This window comes from Dermacentor andersoni, chromosome 1, assembly GCF_023375885.2.
Source record: "Dermacentor andersoni chromosome 1, qqDerAnde1_hic_scaffold, whole genome shotgun sequence".
NCBI classification, from domain to species: Eukaryota; Metazoa; Arthropoda; class Arachnida; order Ixodida; family Ixodidae; genus Dermacentor; species Dermacentor andersoni.
In genome coordinates, this window is record NC_092814.1 from 226,014,815 (window position 1) to 226,038,282 (window position 23,468).

Here is a 23,468-nt window from a genome sequence, read left to right on the forward strand (position 1 = left end):
TACGTTCGAAGCGTATGGGTTATACACTGTTGCAGTGAATGCTTTCGTCAAGTTTTCTGCACACCTCTAGTGGGCATTTCGACGCAACGTCCAGATCTTGAGCGGCAACAGAGCCTGCAGTTCGGGATGTCAGTTTGTGATCGGCCCATGTATTTGCAATCGTCTGATTTACCACGGCGGTTTGTTGACGCCTGTTCTTGAAAGCCCTCGCGGTGAGCAAACGGCTTTCTGAATCTGCGGCCGTACCGCCCGCCCCCAGAAAAGAATTAAATAGGTTATTTCTGGAAACAGCGATTTAGAGAACATAAATATCCTTATAGCGACAACTGTTGCTGGCACTTCCGAGCAGCGTTCGCGGAGCAGTTAGCGGAGCCATTAGAACCCCGCCCCCCCCCCCCCCTCACTCCCTACCCCCCCCCCCCAAAAAAAAAAGGAAAGAGAGACTTTGCAACGTTTATTCTCAGTAAACAATAGCCTATCTGCAGCTTTAGATTTTTTGTATTAGGAAAAGTAGGCTAAGTGGCACTGGCCAAAGATGCAAATTATTTGTCCTTGCTGCAAATATATTGTGCTTATCCCACGTTTAAGAAATACATATTACTGCACAGGAAAATTCAGGATGTAGGAATGTGTCACTGAAGAGTATGAACCAAAAGACCGTACCTCGTACTCGGGCTGAAGTCAGGTCGTCCAACTCGCCTTTGCCTCAGGTTTGGCGCCCCTTCGGACTAAATTTCCTTGTTTTCGGATAGGACGACGACATCCGATGAACTTCAGTCCGTTTTAAAGTACATATTTTTCACCTGGCGATACAAATGCCCACAGTAAGTTATACTGTGTATGGTATTGCCCTATCTATCACTCGATTGGTCTCTTCCATTCTCTCTCTTTTTCACATGTCTGGCGAAACTTCTATTTTTTTTTTTTAGTGCTACAAAGAAAAAAATGATGTGAGCAAAAAAAAAAAAAATTCTTACCCTTGGACGCTTGTACGTGTTCAATTCACATAAAAATTAAAATATATCGCATTGACTTCTGTACGTTTATAAATGAAGCAATGAAAGTTACCCAGAAGAAAACGCATCAGACAAGAATAAATGGTGTATGTCAATCACAGAGACATTTTGTAACGTCGTTATGGTGGCATCGTTCTATTAAAACACCGAAGTACTAAATCAACAGTTTATACATATTGTTTCGAGAAAAAGAAATTAGCCTCTTCAAGGAAATCTGCAGCATCAAGATTCCTCAAGATGATCATTAGTTTCTGTATAACCATGCAGAGCGAAGCAACCTGTCAGGCGCTGCTGCAAGAAGTAATGTTACGCAAAACGACAAATGACGTATACATGTCCTTGGAAGAGCACACACTCTTTTCAACATTATTACCTTTTTTTTTGTCTTCTTTTATCTCGCGCAGATAACTCCTAGGAACTCATATATTGCGTTGAAAAAATAAAGATAAACGCCCTCAATCAATCAAGTAATCAAAGATGAAAGAGGTGAAAGGTGAAATATGTGTTGAGGGCGAATGAACACTTCGATAGCTCTTGGCCGCTTACGAAACGCGCCAGTAAATAACGCATTCACAGGTGCTCGCTGAAACGAGTTTTTGCGGTAGTGGAAAGTACCCCCAGGTCAAGGTGACCACTACGTACACACAGCCAGTGCACCAAGAGTGAAAGTGACGGTGCGTTCGCTCCATGCAGAGCATACCGCCTTGGCGCTGTGCGCTGGTTGGGATAAAAACCCTCTCAAACAACTCGACGCTGTAAAAGGTGGCTCTCCACTAAGTCAGGAGGCCGGCAACTCACACCAATTAAGCGGAGGGCGCGCGCGTGGATGCGGATTCTTTGGAAAGCGAGGAATCACATCGGCGTCATACTTGTCCGCTCCCTGACGCTCCAAGAGGCCGGAACAAAAGTAATGTGTCTGTCGCCGTGAGCCGCGGGTGTTCGCACGCCAGCCCACACCGCGGACGCCGCACCACTCGAGGGGCAACGTGGCTGGAAGCGATCGCCTCATGCTGCACGAGCTGGTCCTCGCATAGATTTATCTCCAGTACTCATTTCGAATACTTTATTCTCTATTGCAAGCGGAGAATTTCACTCTAGAAAGCTGTACAACATGCACGCATCAGGGAGGAGAGCCACTCTGACAGCGCTGGTTTTCAGCGTTCTCGTACTCGGTGTGTGGAGTCAAGAGAGTGCCACGAGGAACTACGAGGAGGACCTGCGAGACATCGGGCAAGTGGTGATCAAAAAGTTCTTTCCCATTGTCTCGGAGCTCGTGACGAGCCCCGAGTTATCCGTGGACTGCTCGTCGAGTCTACTGAAGACGTTCTCAGGACTGCGGCAACACAAAGCGTGGGCCTATCGAAGTGAGTAAAACCCGCACGAATGATTTTATTTTATAAGCATTGCCTGGTCATTCTGTGCCTGCTGGAAAGTGGGAGAACAGGGGAAGGCGTAGCCTGGAGACTACTTTTAGACTCTCGCGAAGACAGGTACCCTTGTTGAAACGTTGGCTCCTGGCTAAGGTTTCACTTGTTCATCCACTGTTGAACAACAATTGAAGCTCCCATCTTGTTGTGACCACTTTGTCGCGCATGCTTACATTTCTTTTTCTCTTTTTTTCTTATTTGATGCTTGGAGTAACACATTCTGTTTTAGTGCTTCACTTAATTGAGTGCCTTGACGGAGCGAAAATGGAGATCGCGCATGAGAAAGAACGGGTAGCACGTGGGTGCCCTTTCTTTCTCCGCGCTGAACCTTGCCTTCCTTTGACGTCCACCAATCAAAATCTCGTTTCCCTCGTAACTTGACCTTCACCTGTTTGAACGGCACTAAGTTCATGCAACCGGTTGTGACGCTCTCAGTGCCACGTCCGCGGCATTTCCACTCGCATAACGCGCTGAGCAACAGGTCAACGACAATGTATGTATTCAAAAGCGATAAATCAGGACAGGACAGACAACTTTTACAGACAGCTTAAAAAGAAAAGTAGAACTACAGCGATAGTCTGCCCCTTGTAGTTTCTTGAAGCGACGCAGAGAGATGCGGTTCTCGATATCTGGGGTTGCGCGCTAGAGCATAAACGTACCGGGCAGGTTTGTGTTGTTAATTCTAGCGTGACCGCCAGAGGCCATTAACCCAAAGGCTCATCGATAAAGCAGCACTGGCGGGAATAGACGAAATCACAACTACGAGCCCTGGGAGTTAACGGTGTGCAAAATTTGTATTTTTTCGCTTCATCAAAGCCATGTCCTCATAGTTGAGCGCCCCACTCCTCGGCTACGGCATAGCTCGGCTGTAGCTGCCGGTCGCCCGCCGACAAATATACGTAGGCGCTGCCAGTGAGGCATTTGGCTTTCTTCAGGAGTCAAGGGCTCGCATAAGGAGTGTGTACGTCCAAATTCACTTCGAAAGCTTGTTTGCGCAAACAACATCGAATTGCCCGACTGAAGTTTTTCGTAGTTATAAGGTTTCGTTGGCATGGTCAGCATTTTCTGGCTGCCACCTGTGGAAATTGTTCTGGGCGCCACATGTGGGCGCCCTATGTGCGTCTATGGACGTTCTCGAGGACACAACCTCTTCCCGGAATTGATTCGGCTGAGAGAATAAAAAAGAAAAAAAGCCAACTGAGGACACGATGACACGCGTGTGCCCTCATTTCACGATGTTGGGTTACCATTACCACCCTCACACCAAACACCGTCAAAAAATGGAGACAACGACCTCAAGGATCTGAGAAAGAAGAAGAAAGGCTTCCGTGAGCAATGTTCAAGGGTACAGGAAGCCGCCGACGCGGTGCATCAGCTTTGAAGAGTCACCTTTGAAGGCACCTTTCTCGAACGCCCATCTCGCCCACTGACCGAGATGGACTCCGGCCGCGGATTCAAGGCTTCCATTATATTTCGCTGCTCTCTTATATAATCGAGTCTGGCCTGGGTACATTTGGAGATAGTGGCCAACATTTGAATTTTTGAAAGATACTTGTTCCTGGCGACCAACAAGGTAATTTTTATTGTATCCATAAATAGGACATCTGGAGTAATTGGCCGCCAGATATTCTTTCCAACATATAGTCGTTTCTGAATATTTCTACGCCTCAACGATCATTTCAAGAGCCTCAGCATTAACCCCCGACTCCACAGCGGTGCGCCGGCAGCTTCGAAAGTGCTAGCAGGCAATTAGTATTCATTGCATGCATTCATAAAATACTTTCTAATGGCGAAAGGCGCGGCACGTCTTTGCGCGTGCTAACGCGCAAAGACATTTGCCGAGCGCTGTGTTAGACTAGAGCATGGGAATTGGAAAATAATTTTCCTGTGTACTATGTGAAAGTATAGAGGGCCGAGGGAACAAGGGTGAGAGCTTGGGTTGTTTCTTTAATGCGTTTATACACGAGGAAGGTGTGCAATCCTTCACAAACATGACACGACCGTTCAAAAAAAGCAAGAAGGATAAAAGCTTCCAGCTTAGTCTGGATTTACCGGCACTCCGCCGAGGCCGCATAGCAGGAAGGACGAAAAAGCACGGACCCTGGGTCTAAGAATGCGTCGGTAAAATGGCAACCATATGCGACTCATTTCGTTTCTATTTTCGACACGGGCATCTTACGGCAACAGCCGCGCGTTGATGACACTGCAATTAACGCCGGAACGTGGTCTGAGTGATTATGCATTTAGAAAAATCTGTTGTATCAAAAAGAACTAACACGTGTACTGGACCTGACAAAAGAAGTCGTAGTGTCGCCCGAAATGCGAAGCATCGATTGCGATAACAAATTTGTAGATGGCTGTACGAAGTAAGGATAGCGGTTCTATCGACCGTATAAAATGGTAAAGATTTGCTTACTAACTAAATGAACAATGATATAATGTGTAAGCGCGACGGAACGAGGACGTAGAAAGAAACAGACACATAGAGACAGCGCTGTCTCTGTGTCTCTATTTCTTTCTACGTCCTCGTTCAGTCGCGCTTACACATCTATCATGTATTCCGACCAACTAGCCCGTCAACGTGTTTTAACTGGATTAACAAGCACGGTGTCACGCGCGCACAGGTAAACATGAACACATCTCGCTCGATGAGCGCGGAAAGCAGCTGTCAAAATGCTGGAGTGAAAAATCGCGGCAGCAGCAGCGATCGAAATGACCATCGTGCATCTCTCGCTTTAACGCGAACAAAACATTGAAAGCGCAGCACGTACGAAGCAACCGGCACTACGCGAACTCTGCAAACATCGCAAATCGCTTTTCGCGCACGACAGGAGCGAGCGCGCTTCTGGCAGCCCGCCTTCCTCGCTAGCACACGCTAGATTGAGCCGCGTTCGCCAGCTTACCCTCGCACGCTTTCACTCGCACGTACAGCATACGGCACGCGGCGACGATTTTAACGCGATAGCGTTAAGGAGCTCGTGTCGCAGAAAAGCCGGTGTCGTCGGTGTAGGCGGCGTTGGCCGTGAGCGATAAATCCCGGGAGGCACTTCATGATTAAAAAACAACTTGCAAGATGGGACGGGTGGGAATGGAACCTGTGTGTGAGAACCTGAACCTGAGTGTGTCTCCTGAGTGTGAGACAGAGACGCTACCACTCAGCCACGAGTTCGATGCTTCAAAGCGGTACAAAAGCACCTCCAGTGAATGCGGTGTTGCTTTAGAAACGTGCCGTAGAAAGTTATACTGCGGTGTATATCGGTAATTATGAGCGTGTAACTTACAGAAGTCGCAGTTACACGAGTAGCGAAGTACGTTTCCGCTACATTTCTTCTGCGCTCTGCGCACACGCAGAGCCATCTTGCGGCAAACACAGAAGACCCCCTCCTCGCAATTTGCGGCGCTGCCCCGACACATGGCGCGCCACTCGCCCGCTTCTCCCCTTCGGGCTGTGCGGGGACCGGTGCGAGGATGCCCCACTACCCTTGCGTTTAATAAGTTTTCTCGCTCTCTCCCCTTCTAACTTCACTCGTCAATCGAACCCTCGTGTTTGAGCGACGTGGCTCCTCTTTTCGCTCACAGCGCGATTCCTAGGTGCAGCGTCCGATGCGGGACGCGTCTGACGTGATCGCTGCGCCGTAGCGCGTCTGGTGGGAAAGCGTCCCCTGCGATGCCCCTGCGATGTATGCCGAGCTGCTTCCGAGGAGTCATGCGTCTGCGTGGGGCTCCCAAGCGAGATAGAGGACGGTCCCATCGAGGCGTCAGCCTCATTATCGCGTCGGCCTTCATGGCACGTCGCGGCCCGGCTTTCCGTGCCGATCACGACGTTTGGCTCGCGTAGATCGTTTCTCCCTCCGAGACACCGAGTTCTTTGGTTCGTTCCGCTTGCTCAGGCGCACGTTTCGTTGCCGCGCCGAACGCTGCGCTGCTCGGCGCTCACCGCGTGATTGGTGGGTGCAAAGTCCGATGTGGAGCGCCTCATAAGTGATCGCTGCGCCGTAGCGCAATGTCTTACACCCCTTGGCGGGTCGACGGGAACGCTATCGCGTTCCACTCTTGAAGGCGAAGCTTAAGCGTCCTCCAATATTTTAATGCCCTTGGTCTTTATACGGAACATCACGGCGACGGCGACGGTGACGGCGACGGGTGACGGCGACGGCGGAAATGGGCCTGGAGTGTCCACATAACTGCTATCGCAATAAAAACTGGTCTTTAAGTGGATATGACAACGCTGATTTGTGCCCCCTATGAAAGCACATTTAAAATACGCATCCCATCTAGTTGCCTCGTTGCCGCTTTACAGAGAAGCGAAACGCTAACACTAAATCATGATAGACTGGAACATTACGCTATTGGAGCCATCTCAACGTTTGATCGAAAGTAAGGCGAGCAAAAAGGGAGGAGGACTGTGAAGGAACAAAACTGCAATTCAAGGTCAAGCTATCGTTTCTCAGTTTCTGTCGCGACAGAAGCAAGCTCTCGATGACATCGATGCGAGAATTAACAGATATCATGGTTTATCAGTAGATTTATTGCGTTCTTCGTAATATAAAAATAAAAGTGTAGAAAACCTGCAAGGCTGAATTTATGGTTAGTTATACTTCACTAGCTTCGTTCAGTCGTTGCCGCAGTTTGTGTCATTTGCCGATTGATCTTTTTCTTTTTCCTTCCCTCTATGCCTTGTTATAAAGCCGCTTTTACAGGTTGCTGAGCGCAGTGAGGGGCATGATTGTGTTGCGAACACACCTCTCATACGACCCAAATTTTTGCATGTATTAATCGTTAGAGATAATGCAACACTGCGACACCGTGGGATCCTATTAGAACTTCTGACTCCGAACGGCGATAATACTCATAATGCCGGATGAAATTCCATTAAGCTGTATTTTTTATTCCCAACGGAAACTTGTGTGCTTTTCTGTATATAGCTCGTCCTGCGTTTGCACCCTTAATTCTCTCATCATTTTGATTGAGTTTATCAGCTTCATAAACATAGTAAGCAAATGAGTTCTGCGTGTCTTGACGTGAAACACGGCGGAACGAACGAGATACCTAGGACGTACTTCCATAAAGAACTGCCAGATACCTCTAACGTACCTGTAAAAAAGATGAAGGAATATGTCGCAGGCACCTCTAGCCCTGTTCTGATGTGTTAAGACGCGAACCAGAGTGAAAAAACGACAAGGACGGGTAAGAACGCGCTTCCTGTCCGTGTCCTTTTCTTTCTTTTTCTTTTTTTTACTTTGGTTCGCGTAGGAATACAATGGAATGCGTATGAAGCATCTAGCGCAGCAACAAGTGGTGATACCTTCAGTTACAGCCTCCACTTAAGGCACATCGGGCATATGCAAGAGGAACAGCTAAATACGCGCTTCCTTCACATCAACGTTCCTGTTATGTGTGTTGCGGTGGAGTGCGCCTGGGGTGAGCGCAGCTTTCGCACACAGGCTTGCCCATCGTTGGTGCAACATCTGCCATCCGCTACCCTAGAGTTGATGCACGCTTTCAAAAAGAAAAAAGAAAAAAAGGACGAAGTTCCATTCGGCGCGCTTCGACGCGATGCTAAAACAGCGGTGTGCTTATCGCAAATTGACCAATGATGCAATTACGCTCTAGTACCAATCCGCTTGCGTGATTGCTGGGAACGCGGCCGTGTTCAAACTGTTGTTCCTACATTTTGCAATCACAGGGATATTCAATCTGACACAGCTATCCACTAATTAACTCACCCGAAGGAGCGAAGCGAGCCTTTTTACAGAACAGTTAGCTCCGCTGACCGAGTCTTCAAGTCGCCTTTTAGTTTTCGTTCGCGAACAGGCGCGAGTGACCCTTGTCGTACCGTTTGCTTTGAAGCTTACAAGCAGTTTCTCCGCGACGTTTCTTCGAGAAACTGTGATTTAGTTAGACCTCTCGGCATACCACTCATAAAAACTATAAAATTGGTAGGTAGAGCGTGCATATGGCGTCGAGTGAGACGTCGTGTTATTGGATACGTTTAAAAGCATACTCGGACGTGTTCGTAAACACTTATGCTTTGATGCTCCTTCGTTAGTAGGGAATGCTGCAAGGTTCTGCACAAATCAAGGTCTGCGTGCAGTACAGCTCACTTCGATAGCGATCAATGCCAGCGCAGCTGAAGGCTCGCTTTTCTAACAAAACAGACGTTCATAAGTAACTGTAGGCGTTCAATGCATTATAGATAAAACGTTATTGTATAATATGCGTAAAGTGCGCAACAATTAGCCTCGAAAACGCCGAAATCAACAAAATACTCTTACGGGGACGTTGCGAGTATAGAAAAATTATATTTACAATATATATACAGGATGAGTCAGAGTGGTTAAGATGGCTGACCACCAACAACACGCAGCAGCCAGTGTCTCCGATCTTCTTCCTCTCTCTTCTTTCATCCTTCCGTAACAGGACCCCCGGGTGGCGAAGCGCCGTCTCGGCGCATGGCAGGCGAATAATTGCCAGCGAAGTATTGCTTCAGCCGCGAAACGTGCCCGACATCAACAGGCGTCTGACTTGAGGATGCATCAAAGTGTAGCGGCGAAATCTCGTAATTTACGTCGTTAACTTGGCGTAGGACTTCATAAGGCCCTGTGTAGCGAGAGAGAAGCTCTTGGGAGAGGCCAACCCGACGACATGCTGACCAGATGAGCACCCAAGTACCTGGTGCGAACTTAACATCGCGATGGCAGCGGTCGTAACGTTCTTTTTGTATATGCTGGGAGGCTAATAACCGAGATCGGGCGACTTGACATGCCATGTGAGCGCGATCGATGACTTCACGAGCGTACTCCTTTGCAACACGTGGCATAGAAGGGAGGATGGTGTCAAACGGCAGTGTGGGGTCGCGACCATACAAGAGATAGAGAGGTGAATATCCTGCGGTGGTCATGTCGGAATGACTTATACGGGAACGTCACGTAAGCCAGCGTGGCCTCCCAGTCGCGGTGATAGTTGGAGACGTATATCGACAGCATCTCTGTGATTGTTCGGTTGAGACGTTCCGTAAGACCGTTCGTTTGTGGGTCGTAGGCGGTGTACAGCTTGTGCTCAGTGGCACAAGAGCGGAGGAGGTCGTCGACAACTCGAGATAAGAACGAGCGGCCGCGGTCTGTAAGTAACTGTCGAGGTGCACCGTGCTGGAGAAGGACGTCGTGGAGGAGAAAATCGGCGACGTCAGTTGCGCAACTAGTCGGCAACGCCTTTGTTATCGCGTAGCGTGTCGAGTAGTCAGTAGCGACGGCGATCCACTTGTTCCCTCTAGTCGTTGTCGGAAAAGGGCCAAGCAGGTCAAGGCCTACGCGAAAGAACGGTTCAGAGTGAACTTCAAAGGGATGGAGTCGTCCGACAGGTGCCAGGGGAGGTTTCTTCCGGCGCTGACACAATTCGGAAGTTGCGACATAACGACGCACAGAGCGGTAGATACCGGACAGAACTGGCGTCGTACGCGGTCGTATGTACGCAAAACTCCAAGGTGCCCCGCGGTCAGTGCATCATGAAGTTGTTCGAGAACGACGGATCGCAGATGACGAGGAAGGACGAGGAGCAACTCAGGGCCGTCAGGGTTGATATTGTGGCGGTAGAGGATGCCGTCATGCAGCACGAACATGCAGCACGTGCCGTCGGTGCTGCCAAATTGCACTCCGGCGATTGTGGACTGTAAGGATGCGTCGCGTTGTTGTTCAGCGCTCATGTTGGTCATGCGAGTCAAAGACATCACGCAGGTCTTCGGAACATGCGCAACAGGACCGGGATGATCCACGGGGTGACGCGAGAGGCAGTCATCGTCCTTGTGGAGGCGTCTAGTCTTGTAATGGACACTAAATGAAAATTCCTGGAGCCGCAAAGCACAGCGACCAAGCCGTCCTGTCGGGTCCTGCAAGGAAGACAGCCAGCAGAGTGCGTGGTGGTCTGTGACGACCGAAAACGTGCAGCCGTACAAATATGGCCGGAACTTAGCGATAGCCCCAACTAATGCCAAGCACTGCCGCTCGGTGATGGAGTAATTTCTCTCGGCAGGTGACAGCAGGCGGCTGCCGTAAGCTCTCACGCACTCGGTACCATTCTGGTGTCGGGCAAGAACGGCGCCGATGCCATAGCCGCTTGCGTCAGTGTGGACTTCGGTCGGTGCAGACAGATCAAAGTGGGCAAGTATGGGAGGGGCGGTCAGAAACAGGATGAGAGCGGCGAAAGCGTGAGCCTGCTCCGGACCCCATGAGAATGGCGTGTTCTTCTTTAGAAGATCTGTCAAAGGCCGAGAAACGTCGGTGAAGTTTGTGACGAAACGGCGAAAGTAAGAACGCAGGCCGATGAAGCAGCGCACGTTAGAAGCAGAACGTGGCACAGGGAAACTGAGAACGGCGCGAACTTTTTCCGGTCTAGTTGGACACCAGATGCGTCAACGAGGTGTCCCAACACGGTGATCTGACGGCGCCTCAATTGACACTTCGTGGAATTCAGTTGAAGGCCGGCTTTTCGGAAGACCGCAAGAATTGCAGCGAGTCGGGTAAGGTGGCTGCCGAATGTAGGAGAAAAAACAATAACGTCGTCAAGGTAACAAAGACAGGTGGTCCATTTATAGCCCCGCATAAGAGAGTCCATCATACGTTCAAATGTCGCAGGAGCATTGCATAGGCCAAAGGGCATGACTTTGAACTGATATAATCCATCCGGCATGATAAAGGCCGTCTTCTCGCGGTCCATTTCATCAACTGAAATCTGCCAGTAGCCGGATCGAAGATCGGTGGACGAGATGTATTTAGCTCCGTGCAAGCAGTCCAAGGCGTCATTGATGCTTGGTAGTGGGTAGACGTCTTTTCGCATGATCTTGGGCCGTATAACGTAAAACTATTCCAATATGTTTTTATTCCAATCTCCTGACGTCAAATTTGCGTAACCGCCGACGCAAGCATCGGGCGGTCACCCGCAGGGTTGTCTGAACAAACCAATCAAATGCTAGGAGGTCACTTTGCCTCCTGAGCTCCTGAGCATAACATTGCCTGCACTGAGCTGCTTGTCTTATCTAATTGACTCACAAAAGGCGAGGAGCATGTTCAGGTGGAGAGGGATTCGATGGGGCCGAGCCACTGCACTGAACATCGATAACCGGATGAAGGGGGTGGTGCCGGCATCTGCGATTGGTCCGCTTTCTCTTACTTAGCTTGCGGTGGCTCGTCGACAATCGCGGCGGCATGCAACGGAAGCTTAAGTATGACGCTAAAACGGATCCTCATCAAAGAAGAGTTGGCAGAACGAGGTCGTAAACGTGCCGAAAGTACTCGAAAACGTTACACGGCCACGCAAAAAGTTTATTACACGCAAATAAACCCATGCTTTCCGGCAGGGGCGAGTAGTCAGTGCCGGGGCGATCGGCGGCAGCCATCTTTTATTCTTTTCGGAACAGGGCAGCCTGCGGCTATTCAGAAGAAAATTCAGTTTTGTTCGGCATATTAATGCATCTTTAACGCATACGCGTCGCTTTGACGTGGTAAGTTTTTGCGGTTTTGTGACGTCGCGTGAGAGGCAGGTGAAGTGGGTGCAGCCCAAAAACTTTTGACCAATAGCCGAGGGCTAATGGCAAAAAAGGCGTCGAATCAGAAATCACTATTTTTGTTTTGTTCAGTCAAATTATGCATAATCAGTGTGTACACGTCATATCAGATGGGCAGGTATCGCCGTTTTCGTGACGTCGCGTGACAGACAGGTGCAGTGGGGGTGGTCCAAAAAAGTTTTTGACCAATCGCGGTGGGCTGATTGCAGAATTGGAATAGAAAAGCTTGGAATAGTTTTACGTTATACCGCCCCTTCTTTAAGTGGCGATAACCGACGCAAGAACGCCAGGTGCCATCTTTCTTTTTCACAAGGACGACAGGCAAAGCCCAAGGGCTAGCTGATGGCTCGATGACCGCTTTGCGGAGCATTTTCTCCACTTCTGATTGGATGACTCGACGTTCAGCATGTGATACACGATAGGGACACCGACGAATAGGATTCGTGTCTCCAGTGTTTATACGGTGATGAACAACAGACGTTTGGCCTAAAGGCCTGTCGCCGAAATCGAAGATTTCACTGTACGATTCAAGCAGGAGTCGTATGTCCGTGGCTTGTGCAGAGGTGAGTTCAGGGGCAATCATTATCCCGAAGTCAGCCGTTAAGGAACCAGAGATGTCAGCTGCAATTGAGGCTAATAAGCCACTCTCGGCATTCAGACTCTCAATGCCAAATTCGCAACCACTAGAAACACTAGAAACCACTAGAAAAGAACATTCCATTCGCAACTACTAAAAAAGAACATGCCGCCCGGAAGCACGTGAGGGCACAGGCTGAAATTCAGAAGTGGTAGAACGACGTCGTTATTAGTAACCGTGGCCCAAATATGCGGAACAGCAACGTTCCGGTTCAAAAGCACGTCGATGATGGGGTGAAGCATATATTCACCGTCAGGAACCTGTGGCTGGGCGGTCAAAGAGACGTAAGTAACTGCCTCGGGTGACAGACGCACACCTTGAAGCGAGCACAAGCGCGGTGGAGCGGTACTCGGAGAATGGGCGAGTTGAGGCAGTGCTAATTGAAGAACGCCGGTCGCGCAGTCAATGAAAGCAGAATGAGTGGATAAAAATTCCAATCCAAGGATAACGTCGTAAGGGCAGTTGTCGATTACAGCAAAGAGAACAGAAGTAGGGCGGCCGGCTAAAATCAAACGCGCAGTACACATTCCAAGAACAACCAGATGCCGCCGTCGGCCATACGAAGCACTCGGGCAGCTGCTGGCGTGAGGACCTTCTTTAAAAGTCTACGCAGGCTAGCCCTAATAACATATACGTGGGCTCCAGTGTCGACGAGTGCTTGGACAGGTACGCCGTCTGTTTTCACGTCAATTACACTTCTCCTTGTGAGCACAGACAGAGGATTTGCTGCAGTAGTCGGCGATGCAGCACCACCTCCGAGGGCTGCATTTCCTAGTTTTCCGAAAAGGTGCCACCAAAAGCCACAAGGGACGAAAGGTGAGGTGGCTACGGCGAACAGGAAGATGGCGACGTGTTTGTGGTGAGCGAGACTGGTGTCCGCGCGGCGATGGTGAGCAGCTGTGCCACGTGTTCCGATGCTGGCGTCGGTAGAGCAGGCGCAGCAGTCAGCTCGCTCACTCGGTTGTAGATGCCGAAGGTTGCGATTTCCAGATGGGTTCGCTTCGTTTCCACGCAGACGCTGCAAACACTTTTTTGCGTGCTCCAATATCCTTTTGTTACTGAAGTTGGTCACAGGCCTCTCGGGGGAGTTGATTGGCGGGACAGCAAGCGACAAACAGACCAAAAGACACGGGCGCCATTTTGCGTTTGATGAATGTGCAAAACGTGCGACAGTTTGGGTTGTGCGAAAACTCGAAAGAGCAAACTAAAAATACAATAAAATACCAATAGCTGACTGGTGAATGTTACGTGTCGTTTGAAATTAGGTGCTGTAAAAAACAAAAAGAATATTGTTTTCTATTTCCCACGTAAGAAAACGTGAACAAAACTGCTGGACTACTTCCAGCAGCGGTGAAAAAGGCGAGCTTAGCTTCCGTAGCCTTCGCTTCATAGCCAAGAAAATGTGTCCGCGAGTATAGTAGTTCGGCTTTCGTATGTGCTACAACTGTTGCGCTGCTCGAGGCTGAAGTTACAGACGCTACATCGTGTTTTTACCACCTTCATTTGAAGCTGTCGTTGTGAAGCAATGAGACGGGACAATCTCTTTCTCCCGGTTGAACGCGGTGGCCTAGGCTTGGTCCATCTTTTGTCAAGCCGCTAGTTTCCCGCTTGTCCTTCCTACGTAATGCTGAGCATCCGTTCTTGCGAGAGATGCTGCATACAGTCACGTTGTAGGGATGGTACAGAACACAGCAACAAATTTGTGAAACACGAAGCTAATTCTTCATTGGGCGAATCAGTTCCCACAAAAGCAAGTGACACTCGAAGCACAACGATAGCGGCGAGCACAGTCGGCGATCGTCGAAATCCGATCTGGGGGTCAAGCGCGACGGCTTTTATATGTGACTCGTCGAACGTTACAGCGTAATCGCTGGTGCCCGCGTACCTTCCAGAAAGTACTACACAATTGATGCCGTGCATACAATCTGACTACACAAAGTTCGGCGACAAGAGACAACGGATAGCGCCATCGAAAACATTCGCGAAATTTCCGATACATGCATGTGCCATAGAGAAAGAAATTCAACAAGAGGGGACACTCGGCGAAAGCTGGCAACCGGAAACACGTCACGCCTAGCGCTAATCCCATCCGTTAGTTGACGCAAGCATCGAGAAAAAAGAAGTGAAATGAACTTACAGAGAACGTTTTATTTTTTTTACTCTTTCCCGCTAAAACTAAAAAGCTTTGCGTATAAATGAACTTATACTTCGCGACCTATTTTTCTTGCGTTACCTAGCAACAATCTAGCGGCACGCCAGATGCGCCATATGATGCGTCATCGCCAAACGTGCCACCGATGCGAGCGAGGCCGGCTGCGCATCTTAAGTTCGTCTTTTTGGCGACCCGTCTCTTTTGGATGTAGCCCGTTTCTTTGGCTCCCGGCATTTTCTTGCGTTCCTTCTGCATTTCGACACGGCACCACTGCACTATTGAACTACGGCAAGGTAAGAAATTTTGTTTGACAGTCTGCGACGCATTTCAAGCAAATATAGGTTTACGGCACAAAACCGAGACTATACCGTACTGGGAAATGTTTGCGATGCTTTCCATGAGCCCCAACATTATTGTAACTTATGTAGGTAGTTTTTGGGCACGCTTGCCGCACCCATCCGGCTACATGACCCAGTTAGCGAAATGCAGCTCGGCTATGTGCCGCAGTTTCGCGTGTGCTGAATCTTACTGGGACAAGTTCGTGACGCATTCTCTGACCCTCAAAATTATTTTAATTTCGTAACATTTTGGAAACTTTTGAGGCATGCTCCCCGTGCCTGGGGTTCCCGCTCGCCGTTCAGCTGGTACACGCCATGGGTGGCTTGTACCAGCTGGCGTTCAAAACGCGCGCGCCCCAAACGGAAACCGGAAGGAGCTCATATCATCCGCTTGGTGCGCTACAGTCAGTTCGGCCGCTCAACTCTATGGGAGTGTCCGCTCTTGTTCAATCTTTCTCTATGCATGTGCGCCCTGCGATAACGTTTAACGTTTGTTAGCCGGTGAAAAGCGGTCACCGTCGAAAGCTAAACAAGTACACATTTTAATACTTGAAGCACCGGAAAGACGGGAGACGAATAAAGTGACACACAACACCAGCGCTCACGTGGAAAAGAGTGCTGTGTAACAGAAATATATTGCAATAGGATGGACTGGTGGGCTAGTTAGTATTTCATTCATTCCTTCGTATCTCGTCTTTCCTGCGCTCAACGTTTTCTTTCTTTTTTTTTGCGTGACTGAAATACCAACTAGCCCACATATCCATCCTATTGAAATGTTGCAGCTCCGTCTTGTTCAACACTTTCTCGACCTGGTTGTGAGATCGACTTTTGCGCGCGTACCAGATGCCTCTTCGGGTTCTCTTCAAGAGGTTTTTGAGACATTCCCTTTTTTTAAGTTCATTTCAGCATGGAGTGCATTTTTATTGTTTCACGAAAAAAAAGAAACTGTCTACTACAACAGTAGATGCGCTGTTCCTTGCGACTCTTTATTGCGTTCCTTATACTCGATAAGTGGACACCAAGTTGTGCCGAAACGCCAGCAGGGGCAATGCGCAGCTGCTTCTTGAAATATTGACCACTGACTGCAAACTCTTTGGGCCGCACGAATTTTGTTGATTTCGGTGTTTTTGAAGGACAATCTTTATGCGCTTGGCGCACACACTATATATCTATGACGTGTTTAACGACTAGACTTACTTCTAAACGCCGTTAGAAAAGCGAGCCTTAGCAGCGCTGGCACTGAGTGCCATCGAAGTGAGCTACTGCACGTGGATTCTCCCATTTCTATGCGCAGAATCCTGCCCAAATGTCGTGATGACGGTAAGATATGCGTGCATGATGGACAGCTCTGTGCGTGTTCTCACCACTGTATTCCTAATGTAGTGTGAAGCTACGGCGTTGTGGGCTTTGTGGAAGTGTTTTCTCCTTATGGATTCGCCGCATCTTTGAGATGGCCGAGCGCACCATAAAGACATATTAAGGTTTCCATTGGACAAATCTTTAATAAATGTTCTCGTGCACGTCTGCTGAGACAGGCCGAAATCCACGAGATACGTCGGACATACTCTCATAAGGAAAACTGCCGGATCCATTTAATGTACTTGTAAAAAAAGTTAACTGATAAATCAAACAAACCTTTAGCCACAACCATTCATAAAAGAACAGGTTATTATCTAATGTACTTGTAAACAATTCACCGACGATTACGATGCTACCTAATGCGAAATTTGAACGAAGCCCTATAGGTGTTTCCATTTCGCGATATACTGAGGCAAATAATTTAAGAGAGACAGGGAGCAGAGTTGGCAATCATCGAAAATCTGCTGATATAGCGCGTCGCTTTTTATATATGACTCGTCGAAGGTTCCAGTGTAATCGCTGGTGCCACTTGGAAAGTACTACACAATTCGCGCCGCGTATACAAGCAGATTACAAAACAATTGCGAACCATGAAAATCGAAACAAGAGCGAACGAGACCACACCAAGCAAGCCAAACAAGCGGGAGTGACAGCTGACGCGAGCAGATCAAAGTACGAAATAAGTGGTCCGGCTGAGACCGGATACGAGTACGCATCGAGCTGTTGGGCGGGTCCGCATGAAATCAGTTTCCCGCGCCCACGTCACCGCAGGGGCCGCTCTCATTGGTCTCCGCCGTTCCCGGCTCGCGTCTTTCATCTGCCGCTCCGCGTTCGCTCTTTCATCTTTCGCTGCTGTACTCGTTCGCTTGGTTACGCCGCCGCCGACGCTCGCCACAGGAACAGGCCATTAAGAACTGAACTCTAAAAAGTTGAAGGAAGTCGAAGTAGCCACAGCCATAAAGAAAAGAACAGGTTACCGTCCGCCTGTGAATACGCTGGCGTTCCAGTTAACGTTTTAAAGGCGTTTCTTTAGCAGTTCAGAACAATCTTAACTGGAACGCCGATGCCTTCTCTGGCAGATTATGTGGCCGTTATCCCGAAAGGCTTGATAGTCTTATGATTTCTGCTAAGCAGACGTAATTTCATAATTGCTTGGCCTCGATTTCGCAATTTCTGTGTCCTAAGGTGAATAATGAAAAAGTTATTAGTGAACATTGGTCACAGGTTACCTCGAAACTGCAATATATACTGTAAGTAAAGTCCGCCAATTCAGGTAATACGACTGAACAAGTTGAATTCTGTTATATACTCCTTGCAAATTTCTTTATTCATTTATAAATTGAAAAGATGGCTCTTTTTTTACAAAAGAAAGCTACATCGGGCACCAGGGCGTTTAAAGTAACCACTTGCGGTGAAACAGAGGAAAGAACAAAAAATAATGTAAATATCAGCTCAACACAGTAGTCTTTTTCTCATCATCAAGTGTTTTTTTTTTTTTTCAGTGAAACATTAAACACCCGACAACAAAGAACCCGGCTGAAAATCACCGACAAAAAGCGTCACTAAGGATGTTCTGAGAGGTACAGGACGTTCGCTTACTCGGAGAGGACAAAAGAATGAAAAGAAATTAGTAATGCGGGCACAGCACAGCCCATCACGAAGACTGAGCCCATCACGAAGACATTACAGACGAGACCCGGGCCCATGGCTGAAAAATAATTCCACAGCAGTTTTGTGGGCCTCGTGTCGACTTGAAGCTTGCGCTTTTGAGTGTATGAGAGGATGTAAAGAACATAGAAGACCAATGTGTTGAAACTTGCTCAGAAGCTCGAAGCAAGAACGGCTGAAAGTAGGGCATTGTAAAAGAAAATGACTTATCACAACAGTTTACATAAGCCTGAGATAGATCGGTCAGTAAAACGGCTCGGCGCTCGTCATTGCCAATGAAGACAATATGGCAAGTATGCCAAATATGCTGCAAGTGCCAGCTGACCTCTCCCGCTGCGCAATGTCATTTCAGTACCGCCTTATGGCTGGCGGTACACCAAGTGGCATTTCCGGCCGCTTGTTCTTTCCGTATTGTAATGGCTGATAGTACGATGTGGGACTATTGCTGATGTCAAGAGAGCATCAAGCTGGCGCTGAATGTACAAAGCTTTTTAATTCGTAAGGGCTCTGTGCCACTGACCGGCCGCCTTCACTGACATCTCCGACATTACTATCGACTGGTATCTGACAGGTTTAGCGTAAGAATGTGTTTGAATACGGGCCCTGTTGTGTACCTGTCCTCGGTGCGACGTTCAGCCCGTCTCCCTCCAGACCGCGTTAAGCCGGTTGTCTGTCAGAAAGGTCTGCCAGGCATCTGTCTGCATTCTGCTATGAACTGACAGTCACTGGCACAGCTTTTGTCAAAGTTCATCAGTCAACATTTGTCTGAAAAGATTAACGTTCTTGCCATCCTGTCTTTATCTCTTTCTCTCTGGGCCTGGATTCTGGTAGCAGAGCAGCAAGAACTGATAGGTGATACGCAGCAGCGTGTTAGTGGTTGTTTTCTAAACTAACGTCGCTGAAATTATCTGTTTTCCTTTTTTGGAAAGCCAGCGCATACACAGATGTTGTGACAAAGGAGAAGCTCCGAACATCCAAAACAGATTTTGTTATAATGCTGCGCAGATATGTACAAATCAACGCACTTTGGACTGACATTACATAAGTCATCTTACTATATGTGTCAATGGGGAGCCCAGATCGACACAAACAGTCGCTGTAACAGCTGATAATATCGAATTCATGCATTCGTCTTCTTGGATATATAGTAGCGAAGGCAGCTGACGAATGGTTAAGGGCACTTAGGAACAACATCTTCGTGAATTCGACCTCAAGTTTCCTTAAATAATTTCACTGTTTGCTAAAGGTTATGGCCTCCACCCACAAAACCTGTGTGACAGTTCTTAATTTGCGTTTGTTAATGGCCATTTCCTGCGTTTTTCTTCCTTTTCCTTGCTTTTGATACTATAGTGGGTGTGTAGTTTTTAATATGCCTATTACGCGGTGTTACAATTAAGCACTCGAAAAATCGTACAATCTTGAGGAGCCCAGGCAGCAGTATGTGTCGCCGAAAACTCTACATGAATATTTCTCCCGGAGTTCCGTCATCTGATCATTTGAAACTTTTTTTAGTCGTAATATGGAAAATTTTAAAATTGGTCATCCCAATGGCGAGCCATCTTGTTTTTCACACTACTGTGTGAGTGCCTGGCTATATAGAGATTACGACCACTTGAGATTACGAAGAAGGGACGACAATGGCTTTGAACTAAAGTTAAGCAACAATAACTGGCTGCGCAGAAATTATTAAAGGTCATTAAGCGTAGGTGCTCCGAGTCAGTTAACGCAGCATTCTGGAGTCTCACGTAGCACACAAAACTGCGCATTAAGTGTATGTGGCTCTCGGTGAAGGTACCTGTTGCTGGTTTTTCATTTTCTTCTTTTTTGCTTTGTTTTGTTTTGTTTTTTAGAGCGAAGCACTCGACGCAGAAATTTCGGACTAAGGATAATTGAGAAGGAAGTGATTTAGGACTGCGCATTGTTTCGACTCGTTTCATAATTCGTGCCGTCCGAGCAAACGAAACGCGATGGGGAAATCTCGCGTTCCATCTGACAATGCCGGCCTTCGCACGGAAAAGAATGGTGCACGCAAATCGGAGGCGCCGATTCCAAGCTCAACTTGGACTCCCGTGCAAAATACAAGGGGTTGCATATGCGCGAGTGGCGCGGCCAACACCACCATGGCTTGTCGTTCTACGAAGAGGAGCCATTTTTCGCAGACCTTGTGTCCGCGCAGTGGAAATCACAAATAAAGTTGCTCCAAGGGCGCTGTGTGCGCATCACCAGCCCGTTGACTCGGGCTTCATGACTTTTTTGTATATCACTTTCTGTCGCCTTCAAGGTGACGTACACATCGTATATACACTTGGTCTTGAGGAATTTCGAGAACTCAAGGACTCGTTCTACGCCAAATGCAAGTGCTGAATGCATTGAATTATCTCTGCACTAGGGCTGGACGGGCTTCAGAATGCGAATCAGTTGCGAATCTAGCTTTAGACAACGTGAACGGGCGACAACGTTCCCTCTGCTTTTGCGCGAAGAACAGGTCTTGTTCTCCGCAAGGCACAATCCTTACATGTCAGTATTTTGGGCATGGCGTAATAATGATGCATGGGACAACGTCTTATAATGGCACAGAGCTGCAGACGGACCTGCGATACGTAGATGCCCAGAAGCATTGGGTGGTGCGTCCGATCTGTGCAAACAGGCGGCAGTCGTAAAGCTGGATAATTCTGACATCTGATAGAGTGACAGTGCTCCTGCGATTACTTCTACCGTAAGAATATCTGCGAGAGTACAAGCTCAGGGTAAGAGGTTCATAAGAGCAGGCTCCCCCCAATCATGAGTTTCATGAGGGAAAGCAGCCGTTAAATGGCGAACAGGTTTTATGAACAAAATGCTTTGTGAGCTCAGCTCCAGAGCCTGTAAAATGTTCTTAAAAGGAAGTACTAGCTCGCGGGACTCCTATCTAAATACATGGGAAAGAATATGTCGTTTTTCTCGGCAACCACTGCCCCAAACGTGATGACGATTATTGCGTTTAAAAGAAAAAGTTAACGTCTAGGGACTGTAAGAGATTTTTTATAGAGGCCGCTGACTTGTTAATAAATATTTTTGAATATTGCTAGAATAATGAAAAATGCAGTATCGAACTTACAACGTTGTAACTAAGCAATGAGAATGATATCACAACATTCTAAACTGTATCACCTAATAACATATTGTCACGTGGTAGTGACGGTAAAGAACACTGTATCAATACTGTCAATGACAAAACTAACTGTTATTGGGCGAGCCTGTGCCCACAAGAACAGGCTACACTTAAAGAACTACGATAGCCCCGAACACAGTTGGCGATCGTCGAAATCTGACCAGCCGATCAAGCGCATGGGCTTTTATACACGAGCCATCGCCACAAGCATTCAAACGTTCTGTCATCTGGTGGGAAGGCAACACGTCGCTTGCGGTGTCACCTCCAACGATATCCGCTTTCTTCAAAATGACGAGCTAGGCAGGCGATATGGCGGTGTATGTGTGACGGGACCCATCTGTTCATCGCCGTTGGACGAGGTTCCGGTTATTGCCACTTGATAGTTGAATGCATGAAGCTTCCGTCGGCGGCAAACAGCCCGCTACTTATTTTTGTACATGCAGTTACCGCATGCGATATTTTGTTTTCTAACTTCACGCCATATTTCATGCCAAGTGGCGTACCCAGGGTCATAACGAACGTCAGAGAAATCAAGCGAGTAGAAAACACCTGAGGGCCTTCTTGTAGAGGGGACAAAAGTTCGTACCCGGAATAATGAATACCTCGACTCTGGATTCATGTTATGCCGCCGCAGCCCTGTATTAACATAAAGCAATTTGAAGAGCTCGCTCACCGGACGGGGAAGCCCCCGGTCTATGCGCGTAAATTGTCGCCAGCCAAGACGCTCATTACTAATGCACCGGCGTAGGATTTCCCACTTGGAGTACATGTCGGAAACTATATACCGACGCAGTTTTAAGATAACTGCCTCTGAAAGAGTTGCGTGCTCGTAAAAGCATACGAAAGATATCCTGTGTATATTATTCACGAAGCTTCAACAGCTGCTCCCAGCTTCTGAAACACCAGCAGCATTCAGAAATAGATTCATGTCTGTTACGCTGACAAGAAGATCACATTGGTCTCTCTGTTCCTTTCTGTTCCAGTGTCGTGAAATATGGTACGACAAATTCCATCGCATGAAAAACGCGTCCCGTATGGCAGACGGAAATGTCTGACGCCGTTTGCACTGTTCAGCCGTTGAATGTACAATGGTAGCTGCTATGGTATTTATTCCCTAATCCCAGCCACGTCACACAACCTCCGTAGTTAATATGTGTATGTACACGGACAAAGGCTTCTAGTGCGAGCGTATTTCTTTCACCTTGTGATCGTCGTTACAACAAATCTTGGTTCTATGTTAGATAGATCTTGTATAAGAGGTAGTGGTTATAAAGGACATTGTAAACAATCCAACTATGCTAGAGTGAAATAGAAGTGCACACAGACATATGTATGTAAAACCTCAAAGACAACTTTAACAGCAGCTTTAAGGTACTACAACTAAGTCACAACGACAAGGGATAGCACCGAGTCATCTAAATGAGTCTTTGTGGAAGCTGTTAGACGGAGAGGGACAGGCGCCGCTGTTAACGAAGTCACAGAGGTTGTCTTTTTGATTGCCCTTTATAATTTTTTTAAATCCTAAAATCTTCGTTACAATGAAATATCAGTTTACGGGACAGCCGCTCGTTGTTTGCGCAGTGATCCTGTCCAACGCCATGCTGTCGAGCAACGCTCTGGAGGGAACGTACGTGGCTATGGGAGGTTACGACCAGTGCCTGCGCACGCGCGTTTACCTGTCCGACGGTGAGCTGGACTTCAAGGGTCAGTACTGTTCGCTGTTCTACATGCTGCCGCCAGCGTACTTCGAGACATTCATCAAACGCTTCCACGAGATTGGAGAGCTGACGGTAAGTACTGTTTGTGGACATTCAATCGCGCAACAATTTGCGACAGCCAATTTACATTATCTAGAACTTAATAATACGGTCAGCGTGATTCACGAGATTCTTAGTCTTGGAGACTGACACTAAATATTGACAGCTAATAATGAAGTAGCGCCGGCGTGATTTCAGCCAAAGTTTGTACAAAACTCCTGCCACTGCAAGCAACTCGTGGAAGGCGAGTGGCGCCAGCAGTACACTTTTGTGTGCATAGAGTCCCTCTTGCTTTTCCTTCAATTACTGCAGAAAGTGGTGCCCATTCAAAGTAAAAAAATGTTGCTTTTCTCTAGGTGACACGTTCTGATAACCCGAAAGAAGCAATTGTGTCTTGCCGCAAA

At 47.9% G+C, this 23,468-nt stretch overlaps 1 protein-coding gene across 1 annotated transcript in view; it reads left to right on the plus strand.

The window, feature by feature from the left end:
* The first annotated feature begins 1,810 nt into the window (after nucleotides 1-1,810).
* LOC126547813 (nose resistant to fluoxetine protein 6-like) overlaps nucleotides 1,811-23,468 on the plus strand; it is a 47,596-nt gene continuing 25,938 nt past the window's right edge. Inside the window, exons 1-2 of the mRNA XM_050195803.2 lie at nucleotides 1,811-2,380; nucleotides 22,889-23,097. Of these exons, the coding sequence (XP_050051760.1) occupies nucleotides 2,128-2,380; nucleotides 22,889-23,097 (462 nt within the window). The 5' untranslated portion in view covers nucleotides 1,811-2,127. The remainder of the gene's footprint in view (nucleotides 2,381-22,888; nucleotides 23,098-23,468) is intronic.